The sequence below is a fragment of the Narcine bancroftii genome, chromosome 6 (genome assembly GCF_036971445.1).
Source record: "Narcine bancroftii isolate sNarBan1 chromosome 6, sNarBan1.hap1, whole genome shotgun sequence".
NCBI classification, from domain to species: Eukaryota; Metazoa; Chordata; class Chondrichthyes; order Torpediniformes; family Narcinidae; genus Narcine; species Narcine bancroftii.
This window is the reverse complement of record NC_091474.1, coordinates 245106104-245128504: the sequence shown is the minus strand read 5'-3', so window position 1 is coordinate 245128504 and position 22401 is coordinate 245106104. Positions and strand designations below refer to the sequence as shown.

Sequence of the window (22401 nt, the reverse complement as noted above, 5' to 3'; positions counted from 1 at the left end):
CCATTGTCTTGCTTTTCTCTTCTTCTTCCACTTCTTTCTGTTCTTCTTCTTCTTCTTCCTCTGGATTGACCATCTGTTGTTTCCTTGTTTTCTTTTTACCCTCTTCTTTCTTGTTGTCGTTATTGTCTGTGTTCTGCACCTGCTGCTGTGCTGCAGGTGTCTCTCTCAGCTGTGGAGATCGACTCCGCAGCTGTTCCCCCCTCCCGTCAGTGTGTTTTTTTTCATGCGCATGCGCGGTTGCGCACTTTTACTTGGCTCTGCGAGCCATTTTTGTAGTCCTGAGCCCGGGACCTCCACTTACCTGTGGGAGCGGGCTTCTCTCCCCTCGGCGGGCCTCTTCGGACAGGTAAGGCCTTCACCTTCTTCTTCCGACGTCTTTCCTTCTTTTCTTCCCGTTGTTTTTGGTTTTTCTTTCTTCGCTGCCATTGTCTTCACACTTTTACTTTCACTTTGTTTTGGTTTTTAAGTTTGTGCCTTTGTTTATTTTCTATCTTTTTTTAACTTTTCTGGAGAGGGCTGGAGTTCCCCTACCGGCCACTACTCCATCACGTGACTCCCCCCCAACAAACAGTCATTTCAAGAGCCAAAGAAAGATTCCAATTCCTGAAATCACACAGGAGACTGCAGGTGTGGAATCTGAAGCCAAACACAATCTGCTGGAGAAACTCAGTGGCTCAGAATCTCTCTCCTCAGGTGCTGCCTGGCTTGCTGAGAGTTTCTCTGTTCTTGTTTCAGATTTCCATCTACAGGTTTTTATTTAAATTTTCAGGCACAAAAACTCCCTCGATGCTCTTGATTTACTTATTCCAAGGTTATGACCATCACCGGCAATGAGAACATTTATACTTTGTTGCACAAACAAAACATAGAATGAGACCGCTCAGTACATGCCCTTCAGCCCATAATGTTGTGCTGCTCAATAGAAACCTACTCAACATAATTAAACCTTCCCTACCTTGCATTCATAACTCTTTTTTGTATCCATGTGCCTAAGAGTTTTTTTTCTGTAAAGTCTCTATTGTACCAACCTCCACCATCTTGCAATGCATTCCAAGTACCCACCACTCTCTGTTTAAAAAAAAACACAACTCCGACTTCTCCCCTAAACTTTTCCTCCCCTCTCCTTGTACAGATGTCTTCTGGTAGTTGCTACTCCTGCCCTGGGAAAAATTTGCTGGCTGTCCACATCTCTTATAATCTGTTGTCAAATTTTTCTTACACTGTTTATCTTGCAACTTTTTTTATGTTTTACTTCTCTGTCTTGTTTTTCTTCCTTTTTTTTCTCAACTTTCTCTGTGGAGGGCTGGTTTTCCCTCACCGGCCACTACTCCATCACGTGACCATCCCTGGTTTTGTTATATTTTTAAGAATAATATATAATGATTTCTCTGGAGGGGGGCTGGGGAGGATCTGTCCACTGTGAAATCTGTTGACACTTGGGGTATTCATCACAACCCACAAAGAAAATGGAGTTGTGGTTGTCTTGCAAGGTAGCAAAGGCAACTCATTAAAGGGGGATTTAATATGGTTTTCTTTAATATTATTCTTTAATCTTTTTATAGTTTTTTTTTATTTTCATACTAATTGTGTCATCGCATATAATAAAGAGTAAGAACAATCTAAAGAGTGATTTTAGAAGAAGGGAGATGAAGTGGTTGAAGACGTGGAATAAAGGTGTAAATGGATAGGCAAGATGAATACATTGAAATATATGACTATTAATATTAATGGAATTCACAATCAAATTAAGAGAAAAAAGTTACTGATGCTACTTAAAAAGAAAATAGACAGAGCATTCATAGAAGAAACACACTAACTGAGTTCGAACACTACAAACCGAAGAGAGACTGGGTAGGTCATGTACTGGCATCATCGTACAATTCAAAAGCCAGGAGAGTAGCTATATTAGTTAATAAGAATTTGCCAATTAAGATAAAGAAAGAAATAACAGACCCAGTGGGTAGATATGCAATGATGTGCCAGATTTATTCAGAATTTTGGAACTTGAACATTTATGCATCTAATAAAGATGACCAGGAATTTATACATGACATTTTTTTAAAGATAGCAGATATACAGGGACACATTTTACTTGGGGGAGACTTTAATTTTAACCTTGACCCATCAATAGATAAAACCGGGAAGACTATTTTAAAAAATAAAGCAGCTAAATTTACATTGAACTCAATGCATGATATGAAGATAATTGAGATATGGAGAAAACAACACCCAAAAGAAAGAGATAATTCATATTATTCAAACAGACAGTTGGAAAGAGATAGTAACAACAGAGAAAGATTTAATGAGAAGGGAAGATATAGAGAAAAAGAGAGAATTGACAGAGAAAAAATTAAAATATGAAACATTGCAAACATACAAAGTGGAGAAAAACATTATGAAAATAAAGCAAAGGTATTATGAATTAGGAGTGTTATGAACCCAGAGGACCCCAAAACCCAGCAGCAATAGATATTCACCAAGAGAAATGGTTACTTAAACCAAAGTTGCTTTTAATTATCTTTAAACATGAAAATAGAATCAAACTTTAGCTTATCTCTATTGACTTACTTAATCTAACTTAATCCCCTTCTAATTCTAAGTGCACGTGTATGTAATGGACAGCCACTCCAGTATCTTGCTGATGAAACCTGCCCCCTTTCAAGGTTCTCCAGATGATAAACTCTTTCTTTCAGGTCACCACAGAGTTCCTTTCTGTTTCGCCTATTCCAAGGGAAACACCAGATAGCCAGTCCTCTCCTATGACCAGGCAGTCTTCCAAAGCTTGCCAGCTTGTCCCTCTGGAACTGAAGTCTCAGTCTCTCCTCTCTCTCACTCCCTCCCGCTCTGAGAGCAAAGCTTGTTCTCCCTCCTGCCTGCAAAGATCATATGCTCTTCCAGACAGCAAACTGTTTTTCAGACAAGCTGATGCTATATGTTGCTACATTGTTGCCTTTTGCAAATAGCAGTCCACCATGAGTCTCGCAAAAGCTCCTGCAAAAATTCTGTGTTTTAAAGTGTTTGTGTGTGGCCTGCTCTAACAAACCTCCCAATTTATCTCCCAAACACCTCTATATACTCTGTCACAATACTTAATTACAGACACTGTGATATTAAAAATATTTATTACATGTATAGCAAATTGCAATACAAGGAAAATGATGAAGCAATATATTAACCCAAACAAGGTTGGGAAAAAGATTTAATATACAAATAAAGAATGAAACATGGAAGGCACTATGTGCAGGGACCATGATTAATGCAATAAATACCTAGTTTTGTATGATACAATACAATTGGCTCCATAGATTATATGTAACACCTCAAAAGTTAAAAGAATGGAATCCAACAATATTGGACAAGTGCTTCCGTTATAAACAAGAAATTGGAACAACATTACACGCAATTTGGACATGAACAAAAATAAAAACATTTTGGGAGGATTTAAACCTAATATTAAATAGAATTAGAAAAAAAGAGGATACCAAAAGATCCAAAAATATTCCTGCTAAGCAACATAAAAGATAAAGAATTAGGTGTAAACAAGGCTCAAAAAAGATTTATTATGATAACTTGGAAAACAGAAGCAACCTTAAAATTACAACAATGGTACATAGAAATCAACAAGTGTATTCCATTAGAAAAAGATTCCTACAATCTAAAAGACAAATATACTTTATTTGAACAAATTTACATAGAAACATAGAAGATAGGAGCAGGAGTAGGTCATTCGACCCTTCGAGCCTGCTCCGCCATTCAACGAGATCATGGCTGATCTTAAAGTTCAGTACCCCGTCCCCGCCTTCTCTCCGTAACCTTTAATACCCTTGTACTGAAGAAATAGATCTAATTCCCTCTTAAATATATTTAATGAACCTGCCTCTACTGCCCTCTGTGGCAATGAATTCCACAGATTCACCACCCTCTGGGTAAAGAAATTCCTCCTCATCTCAGTCCTAAATGGTTTGCCTATTATCCTCAAACCATGGCCCCGGGTTCTGGATTTTCCCATCATTGGAAACATCCCATCTGCATCCATTCTGTCCAGTCCTGCCAGAATTTTTTAGGTCTCTATGAGATCCCCTCTCAATCTTCTAAACTCCAGCGAGTACAATCCCAATTTGCGCAATCTTTCCTCCTAAGTCATTCCTGCCATTCCAGGTATCAGCCTGGTGAATCGCCTCTGCACTCCCTCCATTGCAAGAACATCCTTCCTTAGATAAGGTGACCAAAACTGCACACAATACTCCAGGTGTGGTCTCACCAAGGCCCTTTACAGCTGCAGTAAGGTATCCTTGTTCCTATACTCAAAGCCTCTTGATATGAAGGCCAACATACCATTTGCCTTTTTAACCGCCTGCTGTACCTGCATGCTCGCCTTCAGAGACTGATGTACAAGTACCCCTAGGTCTCTCTGCACTTCCCCATCTCTTAATCTATTGCCATTCAAATAGTAATCTGCCCTCCGGTTTGTATTACCAAAGTGGATAACCTCACATTTATCCACATTGTAGTGCATTTGCCATGTATCTGCCCAGTCCCTCAATTTATCCAAATCACACTGGAGCTTCCTGACCCCCTCTTCCGTGCACACAACCCCTCCTAGCTTAGTGTCATCTGCAAATTTGGAGATATTACATCCAATTCCCTCATCCAGATCATTAATGTAAATTGTGAACAGCTGGGGTCCCAGTACAGATCCCTGTGGCACTCCACTGGTCACCGCCTGCCACTCAGAAAACCAGCCATTTATCCCAACTCTTTGTCTTCTACCTGCCAGCCAGTTCTCAATCCACATCAATACTTTTCCCCCAAACCCATGAGCCTTGATTTTGGAAGCCAGTCATTTATGCGGGACCTTATCGAAGGCCTTTTGGAAGTCCAGGTACACCACATCCACTGGCTCTCCCCCATCTATTTTACCTGTCACCATCTCAAAGAATTCCAATAGATTTGTCAAGCACGATTTACCTTTTGTAAATCCATGTTGACTCCGTCCGATCCCTTCTCTGCTAGTCATATGCTCCGCTATTACATCCTTAATAATGGAATCCATCATTTTGCCCACTACTGATGTAAGGCTCACCGGCCGATAATTCCTCGCTTTTTCTCTACCCCCCTTTTTAAATAGTGGGGTAACATTAGCTACCCTCCAATCCATGGGTACTGATCCTGAGTCTATCGAGTTCTGAAAAATAATTCTTAAAGCATCTGCTATCTGAATGGCCACTTCCTTGAGTACCCTAGGATGTAGATTATCAGGCCCTTGGGATTTATCTGCCTTCAATCCCATCAATTTCCTCAAGACCATGTCCTTAGAGATACTGATTTCTTTCAGTTCCTCCCTTGCATTAGTCTCTATGTTTCCCAACATCCTTGGGAGGTTATTTGTATCCTCTCTTGTGAAAACAGAACTAAAGTAAGAATTTAATTGGTCTGCCATTTCCTTATTCCCCATTATATATTCCCCTGATTCCGACTGCAAAGGACCTACTCTGGATTTCACCAATCTTTTCCTCTTGACGTATCTATAAAAGCTTTTGCAGTCGGTTTTTATATTTGCCGCAAGCTTACTTTCATAATTTATTTTTGCTCTCTTGATTAATCCCTTTGTCCTCCTTTGCTGCATCTTGAACTGTTCCCAGTCTTCGGATTTGGTACTTTTTTTGGCCAATTGATACGCTCTCTCTTTGGACCCAATGCTGTCTCTAATTTCCTTTGTTATCCACGGTTGAGTCACCTTTTTTGGTTTATTTTTATGCCAAACCGGTAAAAACGATTTTTGCAATTTCTCCATTAGATCTGTGAATGCTTTCCATTGTCTATCCACAGTCAACTCCCCCATAAACACCACCCAATCAATCTTACTCAACTCCCGTCTCATACCATCATAATTCCCTTTATTTAAATTCAGGACCTTAGTCTCGGTTTTAATTTCATCACTCTCCATGTCGAGTGAGAATTCGATCATATTGTGATCGCTCCTACCCAAAGGGCCTCGCACAACAAGATTGCTGATTAGCCCCTTATCGTTGCAAAATACCCAATCTAAAATGTCCTGCTCCCGAGTTGGTTCCTCGACATATTGGTCGAGATAACCGTCCCGTAAACATTCAAGGAATTCCTCCTCCTCAGTATTATTACTAATTTGGCTAGTCCAATCTATATGCAAATTAAAGTCTCCCATGATGACAGCTGTTCCCTTATTGCACGCTTTTCTAATGTCTCTTTTAATGCCTTCCCTCACCTCTACACTACTATTTGGAGGCCTATATACCACCCCCACTCACGTTTTCCGCCCCTTGCTATTCCTCAGTTCTACCCATATAGATTCCGCATCTTCTGAGTTAATATCCTTCCTGTCAATCGTGTCGGTCCCTTCTCTCACCATCAATACTACCCCACCCCCTTTTCTTTCTTGCCGATCCCTCCTAAATATCGTATACCCCGGGATGTTAAGTTCCCAGGCTTGCCCACCCGATTTCCAGGTCCAAACCTCCGATACGATCAGGAAGCCTTCAGCACCCAAGGCCCTTTGGGAGGCCTTCTTCCCTCAGCACCCTCTCGAACCCTGGTTCCAAATCTGGTTCCCATGAGCCAGTCTCCAGCATCCCACAGACTACATGGATCCTTCAGTCGCAAGTCACCAGCAGCCCAAAGTCTGTGCGAGTCCTTCAACTGCGTTGGGAACTGCCCGCAGTCTGTGGGGGTCCTTCAGCAAGTGAGCCCCTCGCTGGTCTGCTGCCATGGTCACAGTCCTATAGGATCTTCTCCTCTGCTGTTCCTGCTCAACAGGGAGTGTTCTCCCCATATTTGGTGCCCTGTGCCAGTCAACTGCTCCCCCAGTGTTGACAACCCTCGTGGTAAGCTGCTTAGCACAGGTACCACCATTTTGGGCACACATATCTGTGGCTGCAAAATTTAAGAAAAAAAAAACTCTTGGCTCTTTTAGCAAGCTGTTTAAGGCCTGTACAGAGCCATCAGCATCTCAGGGCCTGAATCGGGCATCAACTCAATACTTCAGTCCATGCTTAGCAACCAGTCTGGAACATTGAGGGGTTCTGGCATTGAACAAGTCTGATGTGGGATATAGCTCCACTGGCCCAGCACCTAGCTTTTATGAACGTTCCCTGGACTTGGATCAGTGGGTGTGACATCCCAGGTGGAATGTGTGCACCCACCCAACCAGCTGAACAAACATTGTGGCAGAACTCTCACCAGCCTGGGTTGCAAACAGTGGTGGGCTGTCCCAAGTCGTGCTGGGCAACCTTCAGGATAGAGTACACTCTCTGCACCAACCTCAAGGGCACAAAGCCAATGGTGAGGGAGCAGGTAGCAAACCATAACCTTTCCCAGTCCATAGCCAGAGACCCAGGATGGACTTGAGTTTCACCATGTAGCTTATCAACTGCCAGGCTTGGTACGAAGCTCTGAAGAAGGGCATTAACTCTGTTTTAGTCTCTCTCCTCAGATGTTACCCGACTTGCTGAGTGTTTCTCTGTTCTTGTTTCAGATTCCCAACATTTGCAGGTTTTGTTTTGACATTTTCAGGCACAAAGAATCCCCACAGATGTTCCTCATTTACTTATTCCAAGGTTGTGGACTTCACCAGCAATGAGAACATTCATTGTCCTTTCTCGTTGTCTCTAAACTCAAGGATGCCAGAGATAATACTCCAGAATCACAGATAGATACCAGGAGACAGAGAATGTTAGTTTCATGGTCTCCATTACCAATCCTGCCACATTGACCACCGCTAGTGGGCTGATATCGCCTCCAACCGTGCATCTTGGTGCCTCACAGTTCGGCGGGCAGCAACCTCCTTTGAAGACCACAGAGCCCTCCTCACTGACAAAAGACAAAGGAGGAAAAACCCAACACCCAACCCCAACCAAGCTATTTTCCCTCGCAACCGCTGCAACCGTGCCTGCCTGTCCCGCATCGGACTTGTCAGTCACTAATGAGCCTGCAGCAGACGTGGACATTTACCCCCTCCATAAATCTTCGTCCGCGAAGCCAAGTCAAAGAAGAGAAGAAAGAAAGAATTGCCAATCCTCAAAGTTACCATGATGGGATTTAAATTCTGGATCCTCAGATAACAAGACTTGGCCAAGACTAAAAACAAAATACTGAGTTAATTGAATTGAGTTGTTTATTGATGTGTGCACAGAGATAGATTGAACATTTATGTTTTACATGCTATCCAGGCAAGTGAACCCAGTTAAGTACAGCAGATAGTACAGTAATAAACAAAAGTGTAGCGTGTTACAGTATGTCTAGGATAATGTCACAGAGAAAAAGTGCAGGCTAGAGAAAAGTGGTTAAACCAGTGCAATGTATCATCTTTTACCAAAGAGAGATCTATTTAAGAGCCTGTCACAGCATGACAGATCAAGCTCATGTAGCTTGTCTGACAGAAGTGGGGAGAAAGTGGACACAACAAATTAGATGATTGTGTACTTCAGGAGGACCAAGGATCATCCCCACTACATATCAAAGGCTTTGTCATAGAGACAGTGGGGAACACAAAGTCCCTTGGCAACCATTTATTGAACACTCTATCCTGGACCCACAGCACCTCCTCATTCGTCAGGAAGGTGCAACACTTCTTCAAGAGGGTGAGGTGGGCAAAGCTACCAGCCAGCATTCAGACAAGGTTCTGCAGGAGCACAGTGAAGACTGTCCTGGCTGGCTGTGGTAGCTGCAAAACATTAGAGGTCAGTATGGAGGGTGATTAAAACTATCGAGAAGATCACAGGGGTCTCCTTCCCTCTTATCGACATCTACAGGGAACGGTGCTTAAAGAGGACTCAGAGAATCACTGAGGACCTTACCATTCAGCCCACAGTGTCTTTGATACACTACCTTCAAAGAAGAGGTTCAGGAGTATAAAAACCAGGACTGCCCAGCTGGGAGACAGCTTCTTCCCACAGACAATGAAACCATACATTATTTACATATCTTTATTTTGGATCGTTATGTTTGTGTCATTTAGTGTTAGTGTGTGCTCACACTATGTTCCAGATATACACTGTTTCATCCAGTTGTATATGTACAATCAGATGACAATAAACTTGACCTGGAAGAGTGAGTGACCGACCGGGGTGGGATGGGTCCTTTAAACCATTAGACAGCAGGAGGTACAGACAGAGTTGATGGAGGGGAGGTTGGTTTGAGTGATGGCCTGAACAGTATTCACAATTTCCTGCGGTTCTCGTAGCCTTGGGCAGAACAGTTCCCATACCAATACACAGCGATCCCATTTAATTGGCGTGGGAACAACCAGTGTTTAAAACCAGCTTGGGTCATTCACACTGAACCAAGAAAAGCCAGTTTAGTGCAACCTTTTACATAGGGACCCAGTGTCTAAAGGAGGCAAAAGGAGGCAGGTCCTGCAGCATTACAGCACTGGCATCTCAGGAAGATAAGTAAACCTTTTACACTGGAGCCAATGTGAAAAGCATTGGGTCTAATACTACCTACCTTAGTGAGTAAGTACTGGGATGAAAATGACTCCCCATACTGTGTTGGTCGTGTTCACACAGAAAAGTGGAGCGGTTAAAAGGCAGTTAATTCCTGTTCTTTAAGGGCAGTGTAAAAGGGCCACGTGATGCATCCAAACAGAATACTTTGGATGGTGCAGGTGGTGGAAATCCAAACCATAGAAAGATGATGCTGGAAACACTCAGTAAGTTGGGCAGGATCTGGATGTAACCACATTGTGACTGCAGAATGCTATTGTGGGGTGGTTGGCAGTGATGGCAGCATTGCTGGTGAGATTGCCCCCTGTGGGAGAGCAGGAGCTGACTGCAGGATACTTTCTGTCCTAGTTTACGTCTCCATGTCACCCAAGAAGAGCTGCAACCATTGGCGATGAAGGGAGTTGCACGCTGGGGTTGGTGAGAGATGGAATGAGTTGTCCTCTATCTGGGAGCACCTTCTGCACTCTCCTCCAGCACTTCATTGACATGCGATACCTCATGCTTGCACTCGACCTTGCTGTTGATCCTCAGACCCTCTGACATAGTTAGAGTCCCGTACTCCAGTGTCTGGAGCGGGAGATGTTTCCTCTCATTCAGTTCCATTTCCTCCATTTCTGCCACTGCTCCTCCATCTCCATCTTCATCTTCCTGCAAGTAAAGAGCAGTCTCTTCAATCCTGGGCTGACGGGAGAAACATTTTGTTTATTCACTCTCATCCCCCTTCTATGCCTCTGCTCTCCTGCCCTAAGACCTACTGCTTTCATTGAGTGAGGTATTAAATATAAACATGAGGTCATGTTACAGCAATATAAGATGAGGGGCAGTAGAGGCAGGTACTCTCGCAAAATTTAAGAAGGGCTTGAATTGCCAATACATAGCAGCTATGGACCAAGAGGGATTAATATGGACAAGTACTCAACTGTCAGCATGGACAAAGTGGGCTGACGGGCTGGTTTCTGAGCTCTGTGAATTTCTGTATTTTTCTTTAAGTGACCACAGCAGCGAACCAATGAGGGCCTCAGTGGATGAAGGACCCATGCAGGCTGCAGGCAGTCAGTGACTTGTGGCGTCTCTGTCTCCCTTACAGCAGGCAGAAGGCAATTTCATATAATATTGCAATTTAAATTTTTAATTTTTAAAAACATTTAGGCATACAGCATGGAAACAGGCCACTTCGGCCCATGAGTCTGTGCTGCCCAGTTAACCTACAGCCCCTAGTATTATAACATGAGAATAAAGGAATCTTGAATCACTCTATTATACCAATACAGTGAGAAGAGTTCTTCTACAAGCAATCCAACAATCTGCTCACAGAAGAACACTTCCTACTATACTAATATAACATGGTACATAAATATATAGCCTTATCAAGCAAGATAATTAAAGTGCAAAGTTACAAGGGAAAAAATAAAGATCAATTTATACAAAGCAAGGGAGGCATGATTGCCCTGGAATGGGGTTCATCGGGACACAGGGAAGAAACTCCATGAGCCTGTTGGTGCACTCTCTCACACTCTCGAGCATTCTCCCCGATGGGAAGAGAGAGTGTGACGGGTTCGTCAGTGTCTCGGCTGTCTTTCTGAGGCAGAGGGAGATGTCAATAGGGTCCATGGACAGGAGAGAATTTTGAGTAACGTTTTGAGTCTTTACTGATCGAGCTATCTAATTATCCTTGATGATCAACAAAAGAAAATTGTTATCATTTGTATATTAATTTCAAATAGTTACTGGGCATCATTGGACACAGACTATTTGATACATCCCATTGATAACCTGGTTATTGCACCTTCCCTATACAATGTACAACACAATCTATATTCATGGGGTTTAGATGTTGGATTTGCAGGCGACCTGGTCTTGAGCACTGAAGTATTCATCCACTGCATACTGGTACTTGGATGTTGTCAGTCCCAACAAGTTGGCCACTTTCTCGCCAAGGAAGTCACACACTAGGAGAAAGGAAGCAACAAAATGTCACAGAAATTCAAGTTACATACTTTCCTGGGGGGGAAAATCAACCTCAGTTCCTCATCTCTGCTGAGTTTGCAAATAGGGAAATCAGAGCGGGATGGAGAATGGGAGTTGGAGGTGGGGTGGGGACAGGATGGGGAATCAAAAATAGGCATAGGATGGGGTATGGGGCAGGGACGGGATGTGATTAGAAATTGGGCTGGGAGAGGGAATTGGAGTGAGAACAGGGTGGGCAATGGGAGTGGGGTGGAGAATGGGAATTGGGGTGGGGTGGGGACAGAATGGGGAATGGGGTGGAGATGGGATGGGAATGGAAATAGGCTGGGATGGAGAACCGGAGTGGGCATAGGGCTTGCAAAGGGAACGGGGCGGGCGATGGGAGTGATGGGTGACTGGAAGCTCAGTGTCACCTGTGGTGACTAAATGCAGATGTTCCACATGGCTACACCCAACCTACGCTTGGTTCCTCCAGTGTAGAGGGGAGCATGGTGTGAACATCGACTCCAGTACACTGACTGGAGGGAGCACTGTATTCTGTCTGGGCGTTCTGCCACCAGATGGCATTAACATTGACTTCTCTACCATCACCCCCACCTCCACCTCTCCCCTTCTCCTTTACCTCTGTTACCTTTCCTCCGGCTCTTACACTTTCCCTTTCTCTCTAGGCCCTTTTATAGCAAACATAGTGATCTGTAAAGACAGGTTTCCTCTGTTTTTAAAATGCTTAACTTACTGGCATGAAAAGTCCAAAGTTGGATTGGCTGGTCCATTGCTCCAGGTTCCCATATAGCGACGGGGGAGAGACAGTGGGGACGGGGGAAGAGGGGGAGAGACAGTGGGGACGGGGGAAGAGGGGGAGAGACAGTGGGGACGGGAGAAGAGGGGGAGAGACAGTGGGGACGGGGGAAGAGGGGGAGAGACAGTGGGGACGGGGGAAGAGGGGGAGAGACAGTGGGACGGGGGAAGAGGGGGAGAGACAGTGGGGACGGGGGAAGAGGGGGAGAGACAGTGGGGACGGGGGAAGAGGGGGAGAGACAGTGGGGACGGGGGAAGAGGGGAGAGACAGTGGGGACGGGGGAAGAGGGGGAGAGACAGTGGGGACGGGGGAAGAGGGGGAGAGACAGTGGGGACGGGGGAAGAGGGGGAGAGACAGTGGGGACGGGGGAAGAGGGGGAGAGACAGTGGGGACGGGGGAAGAGGGGGAGAGACAGTGGGGACGGGGGAAGAGGGGGAGAGACAGTGGGGACGGGGAAGAGGGGGAGAGAGTGGGGACAGGGAAGAGGGGGAGAGACAGTGGGGACGGGGGAAGAGGGGGAGACGGTGGGTTCTCCCCCGCTCACTGTTCCCTCCATCCAATCTCACATCCACTGTGACCTTCACTTACTACGTACCATGTTCATACTTTGCTATGTGAGCAGGTTACCACCTGGCTATCTGTTGGGACTCTTTGCCCTTGCTGGGGTGCCATACTCACCAAGTAAGGATTTATGGGCAAAGTGAGTCATCCAGAACCATAGGAAGGGCCTCCAGGGAAGGGTGGCCTGCAAGGAAATCAGCCGGAATCATGAGTGTGGGGGGGTCACAGGGGAGAAGTAGAATTTGGGGGGGGGGGGGGGAAGTGTCTTGAGCACCGGGGGGTCTTGCATGCAGTTGGTGGTGTCGGGTTGGGGGGAAAGAGGGAGGGGGGAGAGATGGGGAGGGGACGGTGGGAGGAGAGAGAGGGGGTAGACTGGGGGACGAGGATGAGGTGGGGGAAAAGATGCAGAAGGACAGCTAACCACTGCCTCAGGGGACTTACTGGGTCGATCTGCTGCACCAGCAGCTCTTCCTCCTCCTCTTCCTCACTACTGCACTCCCACATAGTCTCTCCACTCGAAAAGTGAACCAGTCTCTTGGTCTTCTCTCCGTGGTGTTCCGGGCTGCCAGCTTCCTCTGCCCCAGACTAACAGACCAGGGACTAGGTGAGTCGAATGAGCGAGGTTTACCGTCATTCATACGAGTACAGAGGGCAGATGTAAAGGAAGTCTGACTTGCTGCAGCTTCCCAGCTACGCAAATCACACTGACAATTTACGCATAATTAAAGTGTTACGAGGGGATATAATAATAATATAAAAGGAAGAGAAAGAAAATAATTAAGTCTTTAAAATGTTAGGTCCCTTCATGGAGGATAGTGTGGATACATGCTGGCTTTGTGGGGGATGAGGATTGTGGGGAACAAGCCCTCCTCTCCCTCAGCCCTGCCTGAGACACCAGTAAGGCCCAGATACAGGATGGACTGCGGATGCTGGGATCCGGAGCAACACAGAGCTGCTGGAGAACTCAGTGGGCGAGCAGCACCAGTGGGGGAGAGAGAGGAGTTGCCAATTCGAGCCAGAGTGTTGTTCTTCGCCACCCAGTGGCAATGATCCTTTTGGCTCTACTACTGCCTACGGGCAACGCCAACCTGAGAGCGCACCTGGCAGCAACTGTGCAAGGCACAGTCCATTCAGTCATTCATTATTGCTGATTCTGTTTCCCAGAACTTCATCCATAACCCACTTCCCCTTCATTCAAGTGCTTGTCCAGACATTCTTGAATGGTGCAGGTCTAAATCTCCTCACCCCACCCCCTTGGTGTAATCCAGACTCAATCACAGGGTGAAAGATTTCTTCCCACTAAGAAATCTAAGGAAGGGCAGGGAAGAGAGCCAGAGGGAGAGGGAGGTGAAAAGGAAGGGCAGGCGAGAGAGAGCCGGGGAGAGGGGGGAAGAAAAGGAAGAGCAGGGGAGAGGGGTAAGAAAAGGAAGGGCCGGGGAGAGAGCCAGAGGGAGAGGGAGGAGAAAAGGAAGGGCAGGGGAGATGGGGAAGAAAAGGAAGGGCAGGGGAGAGGGGGAAGAAAAGGAAGGGCAGGGGAGAGAGGGGAAGAAAAGGAAGGGCAGGGGAGAGAGGGGAAGAAAAGGGCCGGTGAGAGAGAGCAAGAAAAGGAAGGGCAGGGGAGAGAGGGGAAGAAAAGGAAGGGCAGGGGAGAGAGGGGAAGAAAAGGAAGGGCAGGGGAGAGAGGGGAAGAAAAGGAAGGGCAGGGAAGAGGGGGAAGAAAAGGAAGGGCAGGGAAGAGAGGGGAAGAAAAGGAAGGGCAGGGAAGAGGGGGAAGAAAAGGAAGGGCAGGGAAGAGGGGGAAGAAAAGGAAGGGCAGGGAAGAGGGGGAAGAAAAGGAAGGGCAGGGAAGAGGGGGAAGAAAAGGAAGGGCAGGAAGAGGGGGAAGAAAAGGAAGGGCAGGGAAGAGGGGGAAGAAAAGGAAGGGCAGGGAAGAGGGGGAAGAAAAGGAAGGGCAGGGAAGAGGGGGAAGAAAAGGAAGGGCAGGGAAGAGGGGGAAGAAAAGGAAGGGCAGGGAAGAGGGGGAAGAAAAGGAAGGGCAGGGAAGAGGGGGAAGAAAAGGAAGGGCAGGGAAGAGGGGGAAGGGCAGGGGAGAGAGGGGAAGAAAAGGAAGGGCTGGGGAGAGAGGGAAAGAAAAGGAAGGGCAGGGGAGGGAGCCGGGGAGAGGGGGGAAGAAAAGGAAGGGCAGGGAAGAGAGCCAGGGGGAGAGGGAGGAGAAAAAGAAGGGCAAGCGAGAGAGGGGAAGAAAAGGAAGGGCTGGGGAGAGATCCAGGGGGAGAGGGAGGAGAAAAGGAAGGGCAGGGGAGAGGGGGAAGAAAAGGAAGGGCAGGGAAGAGGGGGGAAGAAAAGGAAGGGCAGGGGAGAGGGGGCAAGAAAAGGAAGGGCAGGGGAGAGAGGGGAAGAAAATGAAGGGCAAGGGAGAGATGGGAAGAAAAGGAAGGGCGGGGTAGAGGGGAAGAAAAGGAAGGGCAGGGGAGAGAGGGGAAGAAAAGGAAGGGCAGGGGAGAGAGGGGAAAAAAAGGAAGGGCAGGGGAGAGGGGGGAAGAAAAGGGGCAAGGGAGAGGGGAAGAAAAGGAAGGGCAGGGAAGAGGGGGGAAGGGCAGGGGAGAGGGGGAAGAAAAGGAAGGGCAGGGAGAGAGGGGAAGAAAATGAAGGGCAGAGGAGAGAGGGGAAGAAAAAGGGCAGGGGAGAGAGGGGAAGAAAAAGGGCAGGGGAAAGAGGGCAGGGGAGTGAGCCGGGGAAAGGTTGGAAGAAAAGGAAGGGCAGGGTAGAAAAGGAAGGGCAGGGAAGAGAGCCAAGGGGAGAGGGAGGAGAAAAGGAAGGGCAGGGGAGAGAGTGGAAGAAAAGGAATGGCAGGGGCGAGGGGGAAGAAAAGGAAGGGCAGGGGAGAGGGAGGAGAAAAGGGCAGGGGAGAGAGGGGAAGAAAAGGAAGGGCAGGGGAGAGAGGGGAAGAAAAAGGGCAGGGGAGAGAGGGGAAGAAAAAGGGCAGGGGAGAGAGGGAAGAAAAAGGGCAGGGGAGAGAGGGGAAGAAAAAGGGCAGGGGAGAGAGGGCAGGGGAGTGAGCCGGGGAAAGGTTGGAAGAAAAGGAAGGGCAGGGTAGAAAGGAAGGGCAGGGAAGAGAGCCAGGGGGAGAGGGAGGAGAAAAGGAAGGGCAGGGGAGAGAGGGTTAGAAAAGGAAGGGCAGGGAAGAGGGAAGAAAAGGGCAGGGGAGAGAGCTGGGGAGAGGGGGGTGCAAAGGAGGGCAGGGGAGAGGGAGGAGAAAAGGAAGGGCAGGGGAGAGAGGGTAAGAAAAGGAAGGACTGGGAGAGAGGGGAAGAAAAGGAAGAGTAGGGGAGAGAGGGGAAGAAAAGGAAGGGCAGGGGAGAGAGGGGAAGAAAAGGAAGGGCAGGGGAGAGAGGGGAAGAAAAAGGGCAGGGGAGAGAGGGCAGGGGAGTGAGCCGGGGAAAGGTTGGAAGAAAGGAAGGGCAGGGTAGAAAAGGAAGGGCAGGGAAGAGAGCCAGGGGGAGAGGGAGGAGAAAAGGAAGGGCATGGGAGAGAGGGGTAGAAAAGGAAGGGCAGGGAAGAGGGAAGAAAAGGGCAGGGGAGAGAGCTGGGAGAGGGGGGTGCAAAGGAAGGGCAGGGGAGAGGGAGGAGAAAAGGAAGGCAGGGGAGAGAGGGTAAGAAAAGGAAGGACTGGGGAGAGAGGGGAAGAAAAGGAAGGGTAGGGGAGAGAGGGGAAGAAAAGGAAGGGCAGGGGAGAGAGGGGAAGAAAAGGAAGGGCAGGGGAGAGAGGGGAAGAAAAGGAAGGGCAGGGGAGAGAGGGGAAGAAAAGGAAGGGCAGGGGAGAGGGGAAGAAAAGGAAGGGCAGGGGAGAGGGGGGAAGAAAAGGAAGGGCAGGGAAGAGGGGGAAGGGCAGGGAAGAGGGGGAAAGGGCAGAGAAGAGGGGGAAAGGGCAGGGAAGAGGGGGAAAGGGCAGGGAAGAGGGGGGAAAGGGCAGGGGAGAGGGGGAAAGGGCAGGGGAGAGGGGGAAAGGGCAGGGGAGAGGGGGAAAGGGCAGGGGAGAGGGGAAAGGGCAGGGGAGAGGGGGAAGGGCAGGGGAGAGGGGGGAAGGGCAGGGGAGAGGGGGAAGGGCAGGGGAGAGGGGAAGGGCAGGGGAGAGGGGGAAGGGCAGGGGAGAGGGGAAGGGCAGGGGAGAGGGGGAAGGGCAGGGGAGAGGGGGAAGGGCAGGGGAGAGGGGAAGGGCAGGGGAGAGGGGGAAGGGCAGGGGAGAGGGGGAAGGGCAGGGGAGAGGGGGAAGGGCAGGGGAGAGGGGGAAGGGCAGGGGAGAGGGGGAAGGGCAGGGGAGAGGGGGAAGGGCAGGGGAGAGGGGGAAGGGCAGGGGAGAGGGGGAAGGGCAGGGGAGAGGGGAAGGGCAGGGGAGAGGGGGAAGGGCAGGGAGAGGGGGAAGGGCAGGGGAGAGGGGGAAGGGCAGGGGAGAGAGTGGAAGAAAAGGAATGGCAGGGGCGAGGGGGAAGAAAAGGAAGGGCAGGGAGAGGGAGGAGAAAAGGGCAGGGGAGAGAGGGGAAGAAAAGGAAGGGCAGGGGAGAGAGGGGAAGAAAAAGGGCAGGGGAGAGAGGGGAAGAAAAAGGGCAGAGGAGAGAGGGCAGGGGAGTGAGCCGGGGAAAGGTTGGAAGAAAAGGAAGGGCAGGGTAGAAAAGGAAGGGCAGGGAAGAGAGCCAGGGGGAGAGGGAGGAGAAAAGGAAGGGCAGGGGAGAGAGGGGTAGAAAAGGAAGGGCAGGGAAGAGGGGAAGAAAAGGGCAGGGGAGAGAGCTGGGGAGAGGGGGGTGCAAAGGAAGGGCAGGGGAGAGGGAGGAGAAAAGGAAGGGCAGGGGAGAGAGGGTAAGAAAAGGAAGGACTGGGGAGAGAGGGGAAGAAAAGGAAGGGCAGGGGAGAGAGTGGAAGAAAAGGAATGGCAGGGGCGAGGGGGAAGAAAAGGAAGGGCAGGGGAGAGGGAGGAGAAAAGGGCAGGGGAGAGGGGGAAGGGCAGGGGAGAGGGGGAAGGGCAGGGGAGAGGGGAAGGGCAGGGGAGAGGGGGAAAGGGCAGGGAAGAGGGGGAAAGGGCAGGGAAGAGGGGGGAAAGGGCAGGGAAGAGGGGAAAGGGCAGGGAAGAGGGGGAAAGGGCAGGGAAGAGGGGGAAAGGGCAGGGGAGAGGGGGGAAGGGCAGGGGAGAGGGGGAAGGGCAGGGGAGAGGGGGAAGGGCAGGGAGAGGGGGAAGGGCAGGGGAGAGGGGGAAGGGCAGGGGAGAGGGGGAAGGGCAGGGGAGAGGGGGAAGGGCAGGGGAGAGGGGGAAGGGCAGGGGAGAGGGGAAGGGCAGGGGAGAGGGGGAAGAAAAGGAAGGGCAGGGGAGAGAGGGGAAGAAAATGAAGGGCAGGGGAGAGAGCCAGGGGGAGAGAGGAGAGAAGGAAGGGCAGGGGAGAGGGAGGAGAAAAGGGCAGGGAGAGAGGGGAAGAAAAGGAAGGGCAGGGGAGAGAGGGGAAGAAAAAGGGCAGGGGAGAGAGGGCAGGGGAGTGAGCCGGGGAAAGGTTGGAAGAAAAGGAAGGGCAGGGTAGAAAAGGAAGGGCAGGGAAGAGAGCCAAGGGAGAGGGAGGAGAAAAGGAAGGGCAGGGGAGAGAGTGGAAGAAAAGGAAGGGCAGGGGAGAGAGGGGAAGAAAAGGAAGGGCAGGGGAGAGAGGGGAAGAAAAGGAAGGGCAGGGGAGAGAGGGGAAGAAAAGGAAGGGCAGGGGAGAGGGGGAAGAAAAGGAAGGGCAGGGAAGAGGGAGGAGAAAAGGGCAGGGGAGAGAGGGAAGGGCAGGGGAGAGGGGGAAGGGCAGGGGAGAGGGGGAAGGGCAGGGGAGAGGGGGAAAGGGCAGGGGAGAGGGGGAAAGGGCAGGGGAGAGGGGGAAAGGGCAGGGAAGAGGGGGAAAGGGCAGGGATGAGGGGGAAAGGGCAGGGAAGAGGGGGAAAAGGCAGGGAAGAGTGGGGAAGGGCAGGGGAGAGGGGGAAGGGCAGGGGAGAGGGGGAAGGGCAGGGGAGAGGGGGAAGGGCAGGGGAGAGAGGGGAAGAAAAGGAAGGGCAGGGGAGAGAGGGGAAGAAAAGGAAGGGCAGGGGAGAGAGGGGAAGAAAAGGAAGGGCAGGGAAGAGGGGGAAGAAAAGGAAGGGCAGGGAAGAGGGGGAAGAAAAGGAAGGGCAGGGAAGAGGGGGAAGAAAAGGAAGGGCAGGGAAGAGGGGGAAGAAAAGGAAGGGCAGGGAAGAGGGGGAAGAAAAGGAAGGGCAGGAAGAGGGGGAAGAAAAGGAAGGGCAGGGAAGAGGGGGAAGAAAAGGAAGGGCAGGGAAGAGGGGGAAGAAAAGGAAGGGCAGGGAAGAGGGGGAAGAAAAGGAAGGGCAGGGAAGAGGGGGAAGAAAAGGAAGGGCAGGGAAGAGGGGGAAGAAAAGGAAGGGCAGGGAAGAGGGGGAAGGGCAGGGGAGAGAGGGGAAGAAAAGGAAGGGCTGGGGAGAGAGGGAAAGAAAAGGAAGGGCAGGGGAGGGAGCCGGGGAGAGGGGGGAAGAAAAGGAAGGGCAGGGAAGAGAGCCAGGGGGAGAGGGAGGAGAAAAAGAAGGGCAAGCGAGAGAGGGGAAGAAAAGGAAGGGCTGGGGAGAGATCCAGGGGGAGAGGGAGGAGAAAAGGAAGGGCAGGGGAGAGGGGGGAAGAAAAGGAAGGGCAGGGAAGAGGGGGGAAGAAAAGGAAGGGCAGGGGAGAGGGGGCAAGAAAAGGAAGGGCAGGGGAGAGAGGGGAAGAAAATGAAGGGCAAGGGAGAGATGGGAAGAAAAGGAAGGGCGGGGTAGAGGGGAAGAAAAGGAAGGGCAGGGGAGAGAGGGGAAGAAAAGGAAGGGCAGGGGAGAGAGGGGAAAAAAAGGAAGGGCAGGGGAGAGGGGGGAAGAAAAGGGGCAAGGGAGAGGGGAAGAAAAGGAAGGGCAGGGAAGAGGGGGGAAGGGCAGGGGAGAGGGGGAAGAAAAGGAAGGGCAGGGGAGAGAGGGGAAGAAAATGAACGGCAGAGGAGAGAGGGGAAGAAAAAGGGCAGGGGAGAGAGGGGAAGAAAAAGGGCAGGGGAAAGAGGGCAGGGGAGTGAGCCGGGGAAAGGTTGGAAGAAAAGGAAGGGCAGGGTAGAAAAGGAAGGGCAGGGAAGAGAGCCAAGGGGAGAGGGAGGAGAAAAGGAAGGGCAGGGGAGAGAGTGGAAGAAAAGGAATGGCAGGGGCGAGGGGGAAGAAAAGGAAGGGCAGGGGAGAGGGAGGAGAAAAGGGCAGGGGAGAGAGGGGAAGAAAAGGAAGGGCAGGGGAGAGAGGGGAAGAAAAAGGGCAGGGGAGAGAGGGGAAGAAAAAGGGCAGGGGAGAGAGGGGAAGAAAAAGGGCAGGGGAGAGAGGGGAAGAAAAAGGGCAGGGGAGAGAGGGCAGGGGAGTGAGCTGGGGAAAGGTTGGAAGAAAAGGAAGGGCAGGGTAGAAAGGAAGGGCAGGGAAGAGAGCCAGGGGGAGAGGGAGGAGAAAAGGAAGGGCAGGGAGAGAGGGTTAGAAAAGGAAGGGCAGGGAAGAGGGGAAGAAAAGGGCAGGGGAGAGAGCTGGGGAGAGGGGGGTGCAAAGGAAGGGCAGGGGAGAGGGAGGAGAAAAGGAAGGGCAGGGGAGAGAGGGTAAGAAAAGGAAGGACTGGGGAGAGAGGGGAAGAAAAGGAAGAGTAGGGGAGAGAGGGGAAGAAAAGGAAGGGCAGGGGAGAGAGGGGAAGAAAAGGAAGGGCAGGGGAGAGAGGGGAAGAAAAAGGGCAGGGGAGAGAGGGCAGGGGAGTGAGCCGGGGAAAGGTTGGAAGAAAAGGAAGGGCAGGGTAGAAAAGGAAGGGCAGGGAAGAGAGCCAGGGGGAGAGGGAGGAGAAAAGGAAGGGCAGGGGAGAGAGGGGTAGAAAAGGAAGGGCAGGGAAGAGGGGAAGAAAAGGGCAGGGGAGAGAGCTGGGGAGAGGGGGGTGCAAAGGAAGGGCAGGGGAGAGGGAGGAGAAAAGGAAGGGCAGGGGAGAGAGGGTAAGAAAAGGAAGGACTGGGGAGAGAGGGGAAGAAAAGGAAGGGTAGGGGAGAGAGGGGAAGAAAAGGAAGGGCAGGGGAGAGAGGGGAAGAAAAGGAAGGGCAGGGGAGAGAGGGGAAGAAAAGGAAGGGCAGGGGAGAGAGGGGAAGAAAAGGAAGGGCAGGGGAGAGGGGAAGAAAAGGAAGGGCAGGGGAGAGGGGGGAAGAAAAGGAAGGGCAGGGAGAGAGAGGGGGAAGGGCAGGGAAGAGGGGGAAAGGGCAGAGAAGAGGGGGAAAGGGCAGGGAAGAGGGGAAAGGGCAGGGAAGAGGGGGAAAGGGCAGGGGAGAGGGGGAAAGGGCAGGGGAGAGGGGGAAAGGGCAGGGGAGAGGGGGAAAGGGCAGGGGAGAGGGGGAAAGGGCAGGGGAGAGGGGGAAAGGGCAGGGGAGAGGGGGAAAGGGCAGGGGAGAGGGGGAAGGGCAGGGGAGAGGGGGAAGGGCAGGGGAGAGGGGGAAGGGCAGGGGAGAGGGGGAAGGGCAGGGGAGAGGGGGAAGGGCAGGGGAGAGGGGGAAGGGCAGGGGAGAGGGGGAAGGGCAGGGGAGAGGGGGAAGGCAGGGGAGAGGGGGAAGGGCAGGGGAGAGGGGGAAGGGCAGGGGAGAGGGGGAAGGGCAGGGGAGAGGGGGAAGGGCAGGGGAGAGGGGGAAGGGCAGGGGAGAGGGGGAAGGGCAGGGGAGAGGGGGAAGGGCAGGGGAGAGGGGGAAGGGCAGGGGAGAGGGGGAAGGGCAGGGAGAGGGGGAAGGGCAGGGGAGAGGGGGAAGGGCAGGGGAGAGGGGGAAGGGCAGGGAGAGGGGGAAGGGCAGGGAGAGGGGGAAGGGCAGGGGAGAGAGTGGAAGAAAAGGAATGGCAGGGGCGAGGGGGAAGAAAAGGAAGGGCAGGGGAGAGGGAGGAGAAAAGGGCAGGGGAGAGAGGGGAAGAAAAGGAAGGGCAGGGAGAGAGGGGAAGAAAAAGGGCAGGGGAGAGAGGGGAAGAAAAAGGGCAGAGGAGAGAGGGCAGGGGAGTGAGCCGGGGAAAGGTTGGAAGAAAAGGAAGGGCAGGGTAGAAAAGGAAGGGCAGGGAAGAGAGCCAGGGGGAGAGGGAGGAGAAAAGGAAGGGCAGGGGAGAGAGGGGTAGAAAAGGAAGGGCAGGGAAGAGGGGAAGAAAAGGGCAGGGGAGAGAGCTGGGGAGAGGGGGGTGCAAAGGAAGGGCAGGGGAGAGGGAGGAGAAAAGGAAGGGCAGGGGAGAGAGGGTAAGAAAAGGAAGGACTGGGGAGAGAGGGGAAGAAAAGGAAGGGCAGGGGAGAGAGTGGAAGAAAAGGAATGGCAGGGGCGAGGGGGAAGAAAAGGAAGGGCAGGGGAGAGGGAGGAGAAAAGGGCAGGGGAGAGGGGGAAGGGCAGGGGAGAGGGGAAGGGCAGGGGAGAGGGGGAAGGGCAGGGGAGAGGGGGAAAGGGCAGGGAAGAGGGGGAAAGGGCAGGGAAGAGGGGGAAAGGGCAGGGAAGAGGGGGAAAGGGCAGGGAAGAGGGGGAAAGGGCAGGGAAGAGGGGGAAAGGA

The 22401-nt window shown here is 51.3% G+C and overlaps 1 protein-coding gene across 1 annotated transcript in view; it reads right to left on the bottom strand.

The window, feature by feature from the left end:
• Positions 1–8131: 8131 nt before the first annotated feature.
• LOC138737384 (protein FAM177B-like) overlaps positions 8132–22401 on the bottom strand; it is a 24633-nt gene continuing 10363 nt past the window's right edge. Inside the window, exons 3-6 of the mRNA XM_069888131.1 lie at positions 13249–13392; positions 12925–12991; positions 11331–11428; positions 8132–10127 (exon numbers count right to left, since the gene is read on the bottom strand). Coding sequence (XP_069744232.1) covers positions 9921–10127; positions 11331–11428; positions 12925–12991; positions 13249–13392 — 516 coding nt within the window. The 3' untranslated portion in view covers positions 8132–9920. The remainder of the gene's footprint in view (positions 10128–11330; positions 11429–12924; positions 12992–13248; positions 13393–22401) is intronic.